Genomic DNA, 15,000 nt, shown 5'->3' with positions numbered 1-15,000 from the left:
GGAGCTCCAGATGCCAAGTGTAGTGTTAGTCGAGAGCTTCGTGGCTGTCTTGCCAATATAGGTTGTAGGCAGGACTTCTCAGTTTCCTTAGTTACATGTGAACCTATATACGACATGTGACATCACCAAGAAAGAAAAAATAAACATGTCTTATGTCATGTATAGGTTTACATGTAACCAAGGAAACTGTTAAGTCCTGCCTACAACCATGAAGCTCTCGTGACGACTAACACTACACTTGGCAAGAGCACGGCATCGCCATCACCAGAAAAATAATACAAGACAACACCAAAGTCATCGATGGATTCCCCAATAACGTAAGACTAAAAATCTTAGAAGCTCTCCACATTAAAGAAAATAGTCCCAAGCTAAATATTCAAGCAGTAGATCTGGAAGTGCTGCCAAGCATGAAACGATCAAGGCAGACCAGCCTGACAGAGTCAGACGGAGATGAGACACATGCGGAACCAGCCAATCAGTGTCACCGTAGCTCAAGGCTAGCCTCAGCCATGATTGGCATATACAGCCAGCGAGACTACTTCCACCAGAGAAGGAACACCAGCTACTGAGGAAGGGTCAAGAGACCCGAAATCCAGATCCAGCAGCAATGGCTAGCTATGGCGAAGCCATCACCACATTGAAAAAAAAGAAGAAAAGGCACTCTTAAGATATAAAGAAAATATCTTAAAGGAAAATCATTTATGTTGAACTGGCCATCACCTTTAACGAAATATATATATATATATATATATATATATATATATATATATATATATATATATATATATATATATATATATATATATATATATATATATATATATATATATATATATTGTTGTTGTGCACCAATATCTCCTCTTTCCTGTGTCTAGAGTTCACCATACATTTCAAATTTACATGATGTCTTCGTCTTCATTAATGTCCAAGATTCAAACATCAAGCATATTACACCACCAGTAAAGTTCAATAAAATTAGAATTTTAATTTGTACTATGTAATATCCCTAAGTGAACAACTTTAACACTGACAGTAACTATACACATATCAAATAACAGCCAACACCTCCATCTATGTCATTCATATACAGGTCTTTCATGATTTCTACATTAATTTCCCAACATGCAACAAACAAACCAACATGCAAAGGATGTGTCATGCCTGGGCAAGCAGAACAGAGCCCTACCCATGCCTTCCCTACCACCACTGATCTACAACACCCTTGTCACTTTCAACTATCTCTTGTTTTATGCACAAATTTGTGATTGCTCAAAAACATACTTATTTTACTTTTTTTTTTTTCCTTTTTCTTTTTTTTCCAAAGTATTCAAGAGCCTGTCAAGAATTTGAAGTTTTCATTCCAAACACAAACATAGTGGACACCCTTAGATCACCCAAGCAAGATCACATCATCAGAATAAAACTGTAGACAAAAGATAAGCATTAACTCTGCAAAGTCATTCTGATTTCCCACAAAAGAGTGAAGTGATGCAGTAAAGAAGCCATTAATTTCCATCAACACAAGAATTTTAAAAACACCAAAATAAACTCAAAACTGGTCTCCTTTATACAAACAGTAAAATAAAATACATCTTATAAACTAATTGTCTGTATCAAAATGCTTCCATGAAAATATCAACTTGATTTGAGCAAAAGCAGTTGTTCATTCTGCTTGTATATAAAATTTTGTCTTGTACTTGTTCCAAATATTAAGATTGCACAAGTGAAATTATCAGTACATTACCCACCAAACATCCTTGTGTGCCATTTATATATTGTATAATGTTTCCCTCATTAATGCTGTACGTATTAGTAAGTTTCCTTATCAGGTAAAGTTAACTTCACTGAGCTTTGAACTAGGTGGGAGGAAAATTAATTTTCTAATTCTTATCAAGTGTAATATAAATTGCTCCTGGAGTAACAATACTGTAAAGGGGCAGAGCTTAATAATTTACAAATCATACCATCAATCTGTTTACCTATATTACACTTATTTCCATCCATCCACTGAACATGTCTGAAGAGCCACACATTGTGGGTCAATTATCTGCAATTCTAAGGGAAACCAATTTTGACACTTCAAAACAAATATTCAGAATAAAGATTAAAAATCAAAGGAACAAAAAATATTCATGTCAATGTTCAAAACATATGTGACTAGATAAATTTGTATAAAGGAGATCCATTCAATGAATTTAGAAAGCACTGTACAATGTTTCAGCCTTCCCTCCTTCCTTCCCTGCAGCTACACATGTGAATTACCTGATCTGCGGTCACCTCCACTCACAGACTTGGGTCGAGGTTTAGGTGCGAGGGGGGGAGGGGGCTTAGGTTTGAGGGCGGTGATCACTGGCTTGGTGCTGGGGCTGGGTCCTGGAGGGCACCCCGAGCAGACGCACATCATCAGACAAACCACACAATAGGTCCTCCCAACACTACCATTCCTCATCATTACTCTGCTCCTGCTATCTCTAATACCCTGTCACTTCTCTCCTGTTACTGCACAGTTATCTTGCATACTTATTTCATAATTTTCAGAAAAGTGAAATCTTACTTAAGAAATCTTATTAGAATATTAGTTATTTCATGTAAAATGGGCACACAGGAAGATTAACTATAGCATAGTAAGTGGGACAAAATTTCATTCATACAAACCAAAGGAATTTCTGAATCATGATTTCTTCAGTTTTCCAAGAAGCTTAGTATTAACTTTTCTCAGTTTAGTTAACTGTAGAGCAGAGCTGGTCCCTCACTTTCTATCAGCCAGCCTTGGGTGCATCTTGCAAGCAATGATTCAAGCAAATCAGCCAAGAAAGCAACTATACCATCATAACATGTGCAAGACATCTACACTATTATGCAGACATATGATGTGCGAGTACCTCAGGGTGACTAATGGTAGTCATTCTTCCCTGAGAACAGGGCACACCATATCAGGATCACTGTCATCAGGAAAGCTACAGTGTACTCACTGACCTGAGGTGTCAATACATGAGTCCCTGTTGCAGTTTGGGGATTTGCTTCCTCCTGAGCCTCTGGGGAAGCCATTGGTTGGGGACATGAGACTGTCAGCAAGGCCGGTGGACCTCAGCCGTACCCCAGCCAGTAAGTTACTTGAGGGACTCTCCTTCTTTTCTTCTTTGTCTTTCTCATCATCCTTCAGATTCAAACTTTGATTATTGTACACAGACAAAAAAAATTTTAATTTTCTTTTTTCTCTCTTTAGAAAACTATTATATTATCAATGATATAATTGCCATACATATGCATTTATTTAGTCATTAACTTATTAATATACATTGCTGACTCTGCTGAATAACAAATACACAGCAATATTCTTAAATCTTTCAGTTGACTTTCTTAAAAAATAGTTTACCTTATATATATGCATCAATCATTAAAATTCTAACCAAGTAAAACAACTAATATAGGTTGAAATTGGCACAGTTAGTGATAAGACAGTGTAAATTGAATGAAAAAAGTTTCCCTGCATATAAAAAAAGGAATGAAAGTGTCATGTTAATTATGCTAACATTATCAACATCATGAAACTGTTGCTATTGAAAGCAATGAGATTAAATGATTGAAGGATATCTTAAGGAGCACAATCAACAAGTGTTGGGATGATGACAAAGATAGTCCTTGAGTATCAGTTTGACATGGGAAATGAAACTTTGGGTATTCCTTGGGTAGAGTGGCTCAGTAAATTGATGGTGAAAATGTCAATCTAGCCAAGAGAGAGAGAAAGAGTGCAGATGGAGCATGCTCAGTACACTTAACCCCCCCCCTGCTATCACGTCTTCCACTTTCGCATTTCCACTTTCGCATTTTACTGCTATCGCACATACTTAAAAAGCTGTACATATTTCTATATCATGCACAAAATTAATACTATCATGCGCCAGTCATTCAAAAACTTACAGGTTATGATGTTACGTGATAGTTAAGTTTGTCTATATACTTTTACGGAGGAAAGTTTTTCATACATTTCCCCAATCTATCCATCCATCTTAGCTTCTAATTGTCCACAATGAGAAACCATATTTGATGGCATATAGGATGTACCTTTCCCAGTACTTTTACCCACCATAACTGCATGCATCATTATTTTGTTGTTGGTATTATCATCATTACTAGTATTATATCACTTTAAAAACAAATTATCATAAAAATTAGAAGTTTAACCTGTGAGGATGGCTCATGTTTATAAATATCAGCTGATTGTCACTCTGACTCAATGCCATCTAGCAGTGAGGAGTTATACCAAGTTCATAATCATAACAAAACACATCAACACCATCACCGTTAAGGCAACAGGTGGAAAAAGTACGTTACACAATCTCCTACAAACTACAAGTGGTAGATTATGCCATGGAACATGGCAATACAGCTGCAGGGCCACCACCTACGGAAAAAAATTATGTGTCTGGCGACAGCAAGAAACATCTTATTCTTGTTGTTATTATAATTGCTCTTATTATGTTGTTATTGTGATTCTTGATTAGGTAAGTTTTTTATACTGTATTATTTCTTAATTTTTATACATTATATGGTATAAAAATTGAGCAAAAAAGTGACAAAAAAGGACAGCTTGGAGATCCTAGTATCAGTTTGAATTATTACCATAGGTTCTTCACTTCAGTTACCGCAATTTCAGTTATCACGCAGTGATAGATACACCAATTAGTTGCGATAGCAGAGGGGTGAGTGTAAATGAAAATGGAAGATGAAGTGTTATTTGACAGACTAAAAATATGAAAGGAGATTCAAAAGAGCAATCTAATTAGTAAGGTACAATATGAAACAAGATGAGTAGTTTAACAAGATGCCAATCAGAGGATTATGTAAGGAGAGAATACCTGAAACAAAAAATTACGTTAAAAGTACAAAGTTTGGAACCAAAAACTTCGGAAATCCAGAAACTTTGGAATTTTCTGGCTGATCAATTAATGCTGAATTCACTAGAAGTATTTTTAATCTAAAAAATTAAAAAGATAAAAAGTCAAGGATACGACAACACTGTACGGAAACAATACGCGAGTGTTTGTTCAGTGCCATTGGTTTGAGTTTGTGATTGTACACACCCTATTCCTATGCTTTCTCATACATCCATATTGCATCTGTAGATTGTTTGTATACTCATATATCTACCATGCATGTATCACCTCAAATAATCTTCTCATATCTGCCACCTTTCTCTTCCTCTCCCAAAAACATCTTTTCAGCTTCATAATTTTCGCTCATCTCTTTATCCTACGCTTATTTATGCATTCATTCTGCATTCATACTTAAATACAGCTATTCTGAATCCCTGTGCATGTAGAAATATTCCTATAGTAAAGCATGAATGATATTTCTTTTTGTCTCCACCCACAGCCTCCATCACCAAAATATTGGTAAGAGTCTTATCTTTTTTTCCTCATTTCTCCTCATTCATGCCCATTTGCATTTCCATATGATGCCAACAGGTGGATTAATCCCTTGTGCATCTACTATTCACATCTCAGCCCAATAGTGTAAGCTTTTGAAATAGGAGTGTTGAGCATAGTACAGCGCTAAAACTTTGGAAAATTCTATATTTTGGAACTCTTGTGTTCTACTGTCTTCTGAAGTTTTGGATTTTTACTGTAATATGTAGAAAACATTTTCCAGTAGTTGTGCCATACAATTATATTAAGCTTTTTAGTGATGCAATGCAACCTTCATAACAGCATTAGCATATTTTGATTCAACTGAAGAATGCTTTATGCAACACAGGGATGATGATATGTATAAAATCAATACTTTGGTGCAATGTCCATAACACTGATGTTATTAACCTTTGGTAAGAATGATGTTCTTTTCTCCTGTATCTTCTTCATTTCTGCCAAAATGTTGCCTCCAATACCCATTTTATGGAGACCAGCAATCTTCCTTGGAGGAGAATCTTCTTTCCCATCTTCTTCACTGCGACTCTTATCTAAAGAAGATAAAGATTCTTTAATTTACAGGGAAAAGTAGATGAAATACGTGGTGACAAACATTCAAGAAGAAAACAGGCAAAAGACTCACCATCAGCATAACTGATGCTTGAGGATGTTGATGCCTTCCTTGCACTCATGTCTGGGGACCTCTTGGCCATACCCTCATTTGCTTGCCTACCAATAAGACTGCGAACACTGTGACTGCTGCAACACACACAAAAAAAGCAATCAGTTAAATATTGTCTCTTACAAAACAACATACAGGTATTTCTCCATTTATGCATACATATTTAGATTATGCATTTTTTAAATAACATGAGATAAAACACCTAGTAATTTTTTTATTTAGAATAACATGTCAAGAAAATCAAGCTATGTGAAAAAACCTAGCCATTTTTTCCAAATTATGCAGATTGTCTAAAATAACAGTCAAGAAAATCAAGCTGCCCAACTGGTTTAGTTTTGTGATGCAATCACCAGGTGTTCTCCTAGCCAACATGCTGTCCCTTTGTGTGGTGCCCAGAAAAGCTTGATTTTAGATGGGCTCCCTAAAATAAGAGTGATTATTTTGTAATTACTATATACATCAATATGTGATAATATAAATGTTTCAAATGTTTCACTGTTACCTACACACCACCAATGTTGACTTCTCTCCACTCTCCTCTCTCAGTGCCTTTTCCAACATATCTTGCATATCCCACAACTCATATCCTTCAACTAAAGTAATACATTTCAATATGATGATGACAATGCTACCCACTAGTGGTTTCAGGTATATTTTGCTACCTAGCGGGTGAAACTGCTACCAGCAAAACAAGACCAATATGTTGGTCTTGTCCAACCATTAGTGGCTTTGTTTACAGTGTTACCTTGCAATATGAGCTACCTGAGATACAGGTTTTTTGAGGTACGAGCTACAATTTCCCCTCCCCCACCTTCTTTCTTTTAGATACCAGTTGTGCTTCAGGATATTGCTGGTAGTCAGTGGCTCGGCACAACGGTCAAGCCTTAGCTGAGCTAGTATCTACATGTTTCCCATAGATCTCATGCACTGTGATTGTTCTTTCATCATTTTCACACTATTTACTTACTTTTTTTTTGTTTATAGAAAATGCAGTTTTAAATTATGTTTTATGTTTACACGTGAATGGTGCCTGCATTCCTTCCTCCCTCCCTCCACCTCTGCCATTCACCACCATTAACTGAAGACATTTGTCTCCAAGGTAAGAACACTAAATAAACTTTTGTTTTCATTTTATGTATTTGTATGCATTGATAAAGTATACATGTATACGTAACTGAAAAAGTTAAACAAATTTCTCCCATTTCCTCCTACCTCCTCCACCAATGCTTATCACCGAGGAGGGGAACAATGTAAATAAACTTCTACCATGGCAATAATGCAGCCTCTCTCTCTCTCTCTCTCTCTCAACGGGACTTGGATCTCCTGCATGAATGGAGCGTAAAGTGGATTTTGGAGTTTAATGCTGACAAGTGTCATGTTCTGAAGATGGGAAGAAGTATCCACAGACCACACACAAGATACAATTTGGGTGGGACTGATATTAAATGTAGAGAGAGAGAAAAAGATCTAGGGGTTTTAATACAGGACAACCTGTCACCAGAGGGACATATAAACAAAATTGTTGGAAAAGGGTTGGCAATAGTAGCTAATATAAGAACAACTTTTGTTCACCTTGGTGAGTCTCTGGTAAAGAAAATCATAGAAGCAATTCTGAGGCCAAAACTAGAGTATGCCCAGGTAGTGTGGGCACCGCACCTAAAGAAGCACACAAGTAAGCTAGAAAGGGTGCAAAGAGCTGCAACCAAGTTAGTACCGACCCTGCAAGATATGGATTACCAAGAGAGATTGCATGCCCTGCAGCTGCCAACTTTGGAAGAAAGAAGGAAGCAAGGAGATATCATTCAGATATTTAAATGCGTGAAGGGGGTGGACAAGATTGACCGAGAAGACTTCCTCAAGCTAGACACTGAGAGGAGAACGAGAGGTGGTCATGAGTTCAAGCTGAGATTGCTGGGATACACGACTGGTATCGGGAAGTATAGCTTCCCAGAGAGAGCTGTTCACGCTTGGAATGAACTACCTAGAAAGTTAGTGAGAGCAATTAATATTCAGAGTTTCAAGGAAAAGTATGATGAGTGGATGAAAGTGAGCGGGACACCACAAGTTTAGCTCATCTCCTGCAGCAAATTTATAGGTAAACTCTTATAGGTAAACTCTCACTCCTCTCTCTCTCTCTCTCTCTTGCCTACTTGAAACTTCATTTATTCAATGAATAATGTTTAAAAAGTTGTCAACAGGTTCTATGTGATTAATAGAGCAGCCAGTCTTCTGTGGGTGGCTATATTTGTACACTCCAGCTGATTGACATACGCAAGTGAGAGTTGGGATGCGGTAGGGGAATGTCCCATGGAATGCACCCCTCTGAGATAAATTTACTTTATAAAAGTGTAACTTATCTATCTATCTATCTATATATATGTATATGTATATATATATAAATATATATATATATATATATATATATATATATATATATATATATATATATATATATATATATATTTACACTCGACCCTCGAAACAACGGATCTCCCATCAACGGATTTCAGAAACTACTGACAAATTCTGGAGTCCGGTTTAATCTACGGACGAATATTAAAATGCGTGTGATTGTCCGTTCCCGGCAAATTATTGTCCGGTAGATGGTGTGTCTGTCGCGTCATCAGCTGTTGGCCGCCATGTTTAATCTTCAGTCCTTGCGTTTTCAACCAACAGTGAACATTGTCCAGTGCTTACCACAGCTTTTTTATGCATTTGTACCCTTCCCACGAGTGCTTAACCTATCCAAAATGCCTCCTAAACCTAGTAAACCAGTGAAGCGTAATCGAAAGGCTCTTCCAGTGGCTGCTAAGCTTGAACTAATAAGAAAATTTGAAAATTTTACGTATTTTACATACATTTTATACACTTTTTTAAGTACTTTTGCAAAGAATGGACTTTTGCAATCTACGGACAGGGTCGTGCACGCATTTGTCCGTTGTTTGAGGGGTGAGTGTGTGTATATATATATATATATATATATATATATATATATATATATATATATATATATATATATATATATATATATATATATATATATATATATATATATATATATATATATATATATATATATATATATATATATATATATATATATATATATATATATATATATATATATATATATATATATATATATATATATATATATATATATATATATATATATATATATATATATATATATATATATATATATATATATATATATATATATATATATATATATATATATATATATATATATATATATATATATATATATATATATATATATATATATATATATATATATATATATATATATATATATATATATATATATATATATATATATATATATATATATATATATATATATATATATATATATATATATATATATATATATATATATATATATACTCAACAGGAGGCACAACTCCCAGACCGATGACTAATGAGTACTGCTAAGGCACAGTCCAGCCACACGTGTCTCTTCCTGTGCCAAGATCGTACGTGTTAACTCCGCTGAAGACTGGCGGTACTGAGTCCCGCTCGCGAGAAGCAAGAAGAGGGAGGTGGGTTGTCTGCTCAGCAGAACAGCCCAAGGGGCCCACGCTGGGTGGCCATAGGCTACGCATATAATGAAATAATAAATTAAAGGGGATTAAGATGGTGCCCATCACAATATATATATATATATATATATATATATATATATATATATATATATATATATATATATATATATATATTCTCGTTATATTTTATTTTTCTATACAGTAATTATCATTTATATATATATATATATATATATATATATATATATATATATATATATATATATATATATATATATATATATATATATATATATATATATATATATATATATATATATATATATATATATATATATATATATATATATATATATATATATATATATATATATATATATATATATATATATATATATATATATATATATATATATATATATATATATATATATATATATATATATATATATATATATATATATATATATATATATATATATATATATATATATATATATATATATATATATATATATATATATATATATGTATATATATATATATATATATATATATATATATATATATATATATATATATATATATATATATATATATATATATATATATATTATTACGCCACACGGCTGCGGTTAACTGCTACAGCTCACTAGAGTGTTATTCTGGCAAAATCGCCAACTTTGTTACGGTCAGTACAGTGGGGATTATAAAACACTCCACAGAGTCCCCACTACTATAACTCACAGCCGCCGTAACCCTCAGGTTCTTTCAAGGTCGCCAACAGTGTATAATTTCACCCCCACTGTAAGGGAATCTCCTCAACAACTCCTTCTCCTCCTGTGCCCAACCAAGTAGAATTTATAAATGGTAGATGTTATGTGTAACAGGGCGAGGCCTTAATACCCCCTAGAGAAACCGCCCACAAGGACAATTCCACCCACTTCTCTATGAAGTATTAATGCCTCTCTGCACGCCTTGTCCACAGACTGTGATAACTCACAGACCGGAACAACCCACGCAGTACATTACTATACTATCTTACTACAAGTGCTTCTTAACACCTGTCAGACTGACATCCCTAGCCTACACTACTACAATATATGATGTGTACAGCACATCTGGTGATGTACACACAAGCCCAGACACCACCTACGGGTGACAACAGCTATACACGGAGTCCAGATACTCGTCACAGACAAGTCTGGCGGACGACAACTACGCACCACTGGCCGACATGAAGCCTCTCAGCATTCAATAGTGTGCGTGGCTACTACCACTACAATACAGTATACTACTGAAACTATACAAAAGATGGTGGGGGCACACAGCCGCCCACCAAACCACACTGGTGACCACAGCCACCAACAAACAAACAGGACGAGACAAAGTGTCTCTCCTCCACGCCCTCACCACGAGTGGACGAACGCACGAGAAATGCAGCCAAACTTACTACACCTCTCCTAGAGCAACAAGCCCGTTGCTCTAACAGTCACGGTCTACCCAGTAGCAAGCCAGCTACTCAACAGGAGGGCACAACTCCCAGACCGATGACTAATGAGTACTGCTAAGGCACAGTCCAGCCACACGTGTCTCTTCCTGTGCCAAGATCGTACGTGTTAACTCCGCTGAAGACTGGCCGATACTGAGTCCCGCTCGCAACGAGAAGCAAGAAGAGGGAGGTGGGTTGTCTGCTCAGCAGAACAGCCCAAGGGGCCCACGCTGGGTGGCCATAGGCTACGCATATAATGAAATAATAAATTAAAGGGGATTAAGACGGTGCCCATCACAATATATATATACATATATATATTCTCTTTTGTTATATCTTATTTTTTTCTATACAGTAATTATCATTTATAAATACCTTTTCTTACCTAAGAATATGTAAAAAAGAAAAATTGGGATGCTCTTTTTTGGGAGGCTGGAACAGATTAATGGCATTTCAATGCACTTCAATAGGAAAAACTGTTTTGAGATACGAGCATTTTGAGATACGAGCTCCATTATGGAAGAAATGAAACTTGTACCTCAAGGTACCACTGTACATTGTGAAGTTATGGAAAAAGATTTGAACATGAGGTGTCCAGAGGCAAATAATAATGGCAACTGAATGCTATGCTCCAGACTTGGTATGTACTGTACAGTTTGGTTCAGTAATCATGTTTGTTTTATGCAATTTTTACATCATGCAATCCCTTCCGGATAAATTGCATAAATTGAGAAATACCTGAACTTACGAAGAGAGAGAGAGAGAGAGAGAGAGAGAGAGAGAGAGAGAGAGAGAGAGAGAGAGAGAGAGAGAGAGAGAGAGAGAGAGAGAGAGAGAGAGAAAACATTATAGACAATATCTTTCTGATGTGGTTCCCAATCTTACCTACATTAACATAGAACATTCTTTCCCTCACCTTTTTTCCTCCAAGCTGACTTCCTCTTCTTCTTCTTCATCTTCTTCCTCCGTGTCCCGGGATTTAGTGTGCGGTCTGGGGGAGTCCCTTGTCACATCGGACTCGGAGCGAGCCAGGGAATCTGAGCGGGTGAGGGATTCTATGCTGCCACGCTCACTGCCAGTCCTGCCGCCGCCAGTGTGGGGAGAACTTTCAACAGAGGAGGTGGAGCCATACTTCAGCAGCCGAGGGCTGGAAGTATCATGTGTGCTCATTTAGTATAAGCAAATATCATCTAATGCATAATCTCCTATCCAGCGACACTGAAGAGACTCAATGACAGACAGACACTTGTAAGAATAACCATACCTGTTTTCTGAATCTGGTGATATGAGAGGTGTGGTAGGGGTGGAGGAGCCTGGCCTGAAGAAGGTGTCTACACCCTCTGATATATCATGGTCCTCCTCGACTAGATCAGCACGACCCATGGGCCTGGTGGGGGCACGAGTCTTCACCCGCCGGGGCCGGGCCTTACCCAGGTGTTGCAGCTGGCCGCAGCTGCTTGGCAACTCTGACACACTGTCTAGAGACTCAGCTGCAAAACATTCCAAAATATTTTTACTAACTGCATTGTTCCTTATAACAAGATGCACAATCTTATAACAGAGTTGCAATACTGGAATTTCTTTTGAAAAGATGTAAGACAATAGACTGGTATGCATCACACATTACCAAAACAATATCCAAATACTTACTCTAACAGTGCAAACGAAAAAATGCAACATACATTAATCTAATATTTCTGCAAACATGTTTGCTGTTATTGTCAGTAAAGTTGCAACAGATTGTGGCAACTGATGCAAGCTTGTACACTTAATGTTTTTTTTTTCACAAAGTCAATACATTCTTCATTTAATAGTTCTAGATAACTTGCCAGCTTCCACAACCCTAAATGAAAAAGAAATTTTTTGTAGGGTAACAGTCACAACTTTTGTGCTTCATTTTACAAGCCTATGAGGAACAATTTAGGGAACTTGTGCCTCCACAAGGCTAAAGCACATAAGGGATAAAATGTGTCACTAAATCTCATACTTATTAGTAAAGGGCAACTATAGTCTGTCTATGCTTAGATGGCTCCTGAATCTTAGGCTGAGAAATTTTAGTGTTTCCGCCCCTTTTATTGGCCTCCTCACCCACCCACTGCTGTTTTTCTCTGCTACACTGCAATACCATGAACTATAGGTTGCAGGCACAATATGTATGCATGTAAGTATATGTATGTTTATGTATGTATGTATGCATGTACGTATATACTGTATTTTACGGCTTGCAAGACGCACCCTAATACAGTATTTGAGAGAAATTTATAAGAAAAAAAAAGTCATTCTCATACATGAACACATTCACCATATACCCGACCACTGAACACAAAAACATAAGAAGCAAGAGAGGCCGAATAACTTAGGTTATTAAAATAGCTGAATCCGCCAATCGCCGAAACCAAACACGTCCATGCTGCAGTTCAAATTTATTCTATTTTGCAATCATGCTTCAAAGGCTTTATCAATGTGAATACAATTCACAAGTGGAGTTTTGACTCTTCCTTGAACAAGTAAGCCATTTGGATGTTCTATCAATAAAGGTATAAGGGCACGTGGTATGTGTGTAAGTTCGTGTGTACATATGTGTGTGTTGCTATGAGATGAAGGAGCGGCCTGTTTTCCCCACATGCCGAGTAGGCTCCAGGAAGGATTATGTTATTGGAAATACTCCTAACAGCTAAGTACTGAGTTTACATCATATAAAAGGCTGAATTACATAGTACTTAAGCTAACATCATAATGTAATGACTCAACATACAAATCGAGGTCACTATCGGTCAAGTGTCCAAGCTCACTTGAGGCTGGGTGTTGCCTTACAATACAACATTCTTCTTGGAAGGTGCACTAGTATTTTTCAGGGTATTTTTTAGGAAAAAGAATGCGTCTGGTAAGCCGTAAAATACGGTAAGTACATTTAGAAAGTGGTATAGTGGGGAGGGAGATCTGTGTGTAGGCTTGGCCTGATGTCAGATCAGGACACCAGAGTTGCCGGAATGTGAATATTTCCACCATGCCAAGACATATATGTAGGTTGTACCCATTTCATATACTAATATATATATATATATATATATATATATATATATATATATATATATATATATATATATATATACAGGCAACCACTGCTTAACGAATGGGTTACGTTCCTAAAGAAACGTTCATTGAGTGAATTTTCATTAAGTAAACCAATTATAACAAGTTTGACCCCTGACTTGAACTTCCATTGAGAGTAAACAAAGCGAGAGTGCATCATAGTACAGTGAAAGGTTTAATGGAAGTAAAAATTATGAAGTTAAACATTTAAGCTGTTTAATTTAAGACTAAGTCATTATAATGTACACTAATGTATATATGTAAGTAACTTTATAATGCTCATGATCTTAAATCTATGATGTGAGGGTGGAGCGGAAAAGACACTAGCAGGCAACCTGTGGAATGTAAACAAATGATGCATCATTGTACAGCATACAAAACTTATGTGCCACATTTCCATAAGGCTTTCCATTTTATCCATTGCAGAGTCACAAGTTTGAATGATTCTTTTAGCATGCAAGGAAGATGTGGTCTCACCAGCCTTCTTAATAGAGTCTGCTGACTTGAAAATAGTAGAGACAGTAGATGGAGTCAAGCCACGGTGCGTTCCAAGAGGCATCACGTATTTCAAAATTAATATAAAACAAACTTGTAATTCTCATAAGAAACAATAGATAATAGGGGGGGATGCGGGATGTGGTCTAAATCGTGTAAAAGCAAACCGATCATGCAAATTTAATCAATTATAATGTTCTTTTGGTCGCGTATTAACAAAAATGCATAAATTAAACACATATAAATCAAGAGTTACCTATA

At 36.2% G+C, this 15,000-nt stretch overlaps 1 protein-coding gene across 32 annotated transcripts in view; it reads right to left on the bottom strand.

Moving 5' to 3' along the window:
- Window positions 1-15,000, bottom strand: part of LOC123500185 (F-actin-uncapping protein LRRC16A-like) — a 143,742-nt gene that overhangs the window by 21,610 nt on the left and 107,132 nt on the right. For 18 of the 32 annotated variants that reach the window (XM_045248925.1, XM_045248923.1, XM_045248934.1 and 15 more), the window contains 6 exons: window positions 12,416-12,641; window positions 12,068-12,298; window positions 6,052-6,167; window positions 5,820-5,977; window positions 2,977-3,157; window positions 2,263-2,373 (listed from right to left, as the gene is read on the bottom strand). In XM_045248925.1, the coding sequence (XP_045104860.1) occupies window positions 2,263-2,373; window positions 2,977-3,157; window positions 5,820-5,977; window positions 6,052-6,167; window positions 12,068-12,298; window positions 12,416-12,641 (1,023 nt within the window). The remainder of the gene's footprint in view (window positions 1-2,262; window positions 2,374-2,976; window positions 3,158-5,819; window positions 5,978-6,051; window positions 6,168-12,067; window positions 12,299-12,415; window positions 12,642-15,000) is intronic. The other 14 variants (XM_045248935.1, XM_045248936.1, XM_045248944.1 and 11 more) reach the window with 5 other exon arrangements.

Source organism: Portunus trituberculatus, chromosome 50 (genome assembly GCF_017591435.1).
Source record: "Portunus trituberculatus isolate SZX2019 chromosome 50, ASM1759143v1, whole genome shotgun sequence".
NCBI lineage: Eukaryota > Metazoa > Arthropoda > Malacostraca > Decapoda > Portunidae > Portunus > Portunus trituberculatus.
The sequence above is the reverse complement of the archived record's forward strand: the minus strand, read 5'-3'. Positions and strand labels throughout refer to the sequence as shown.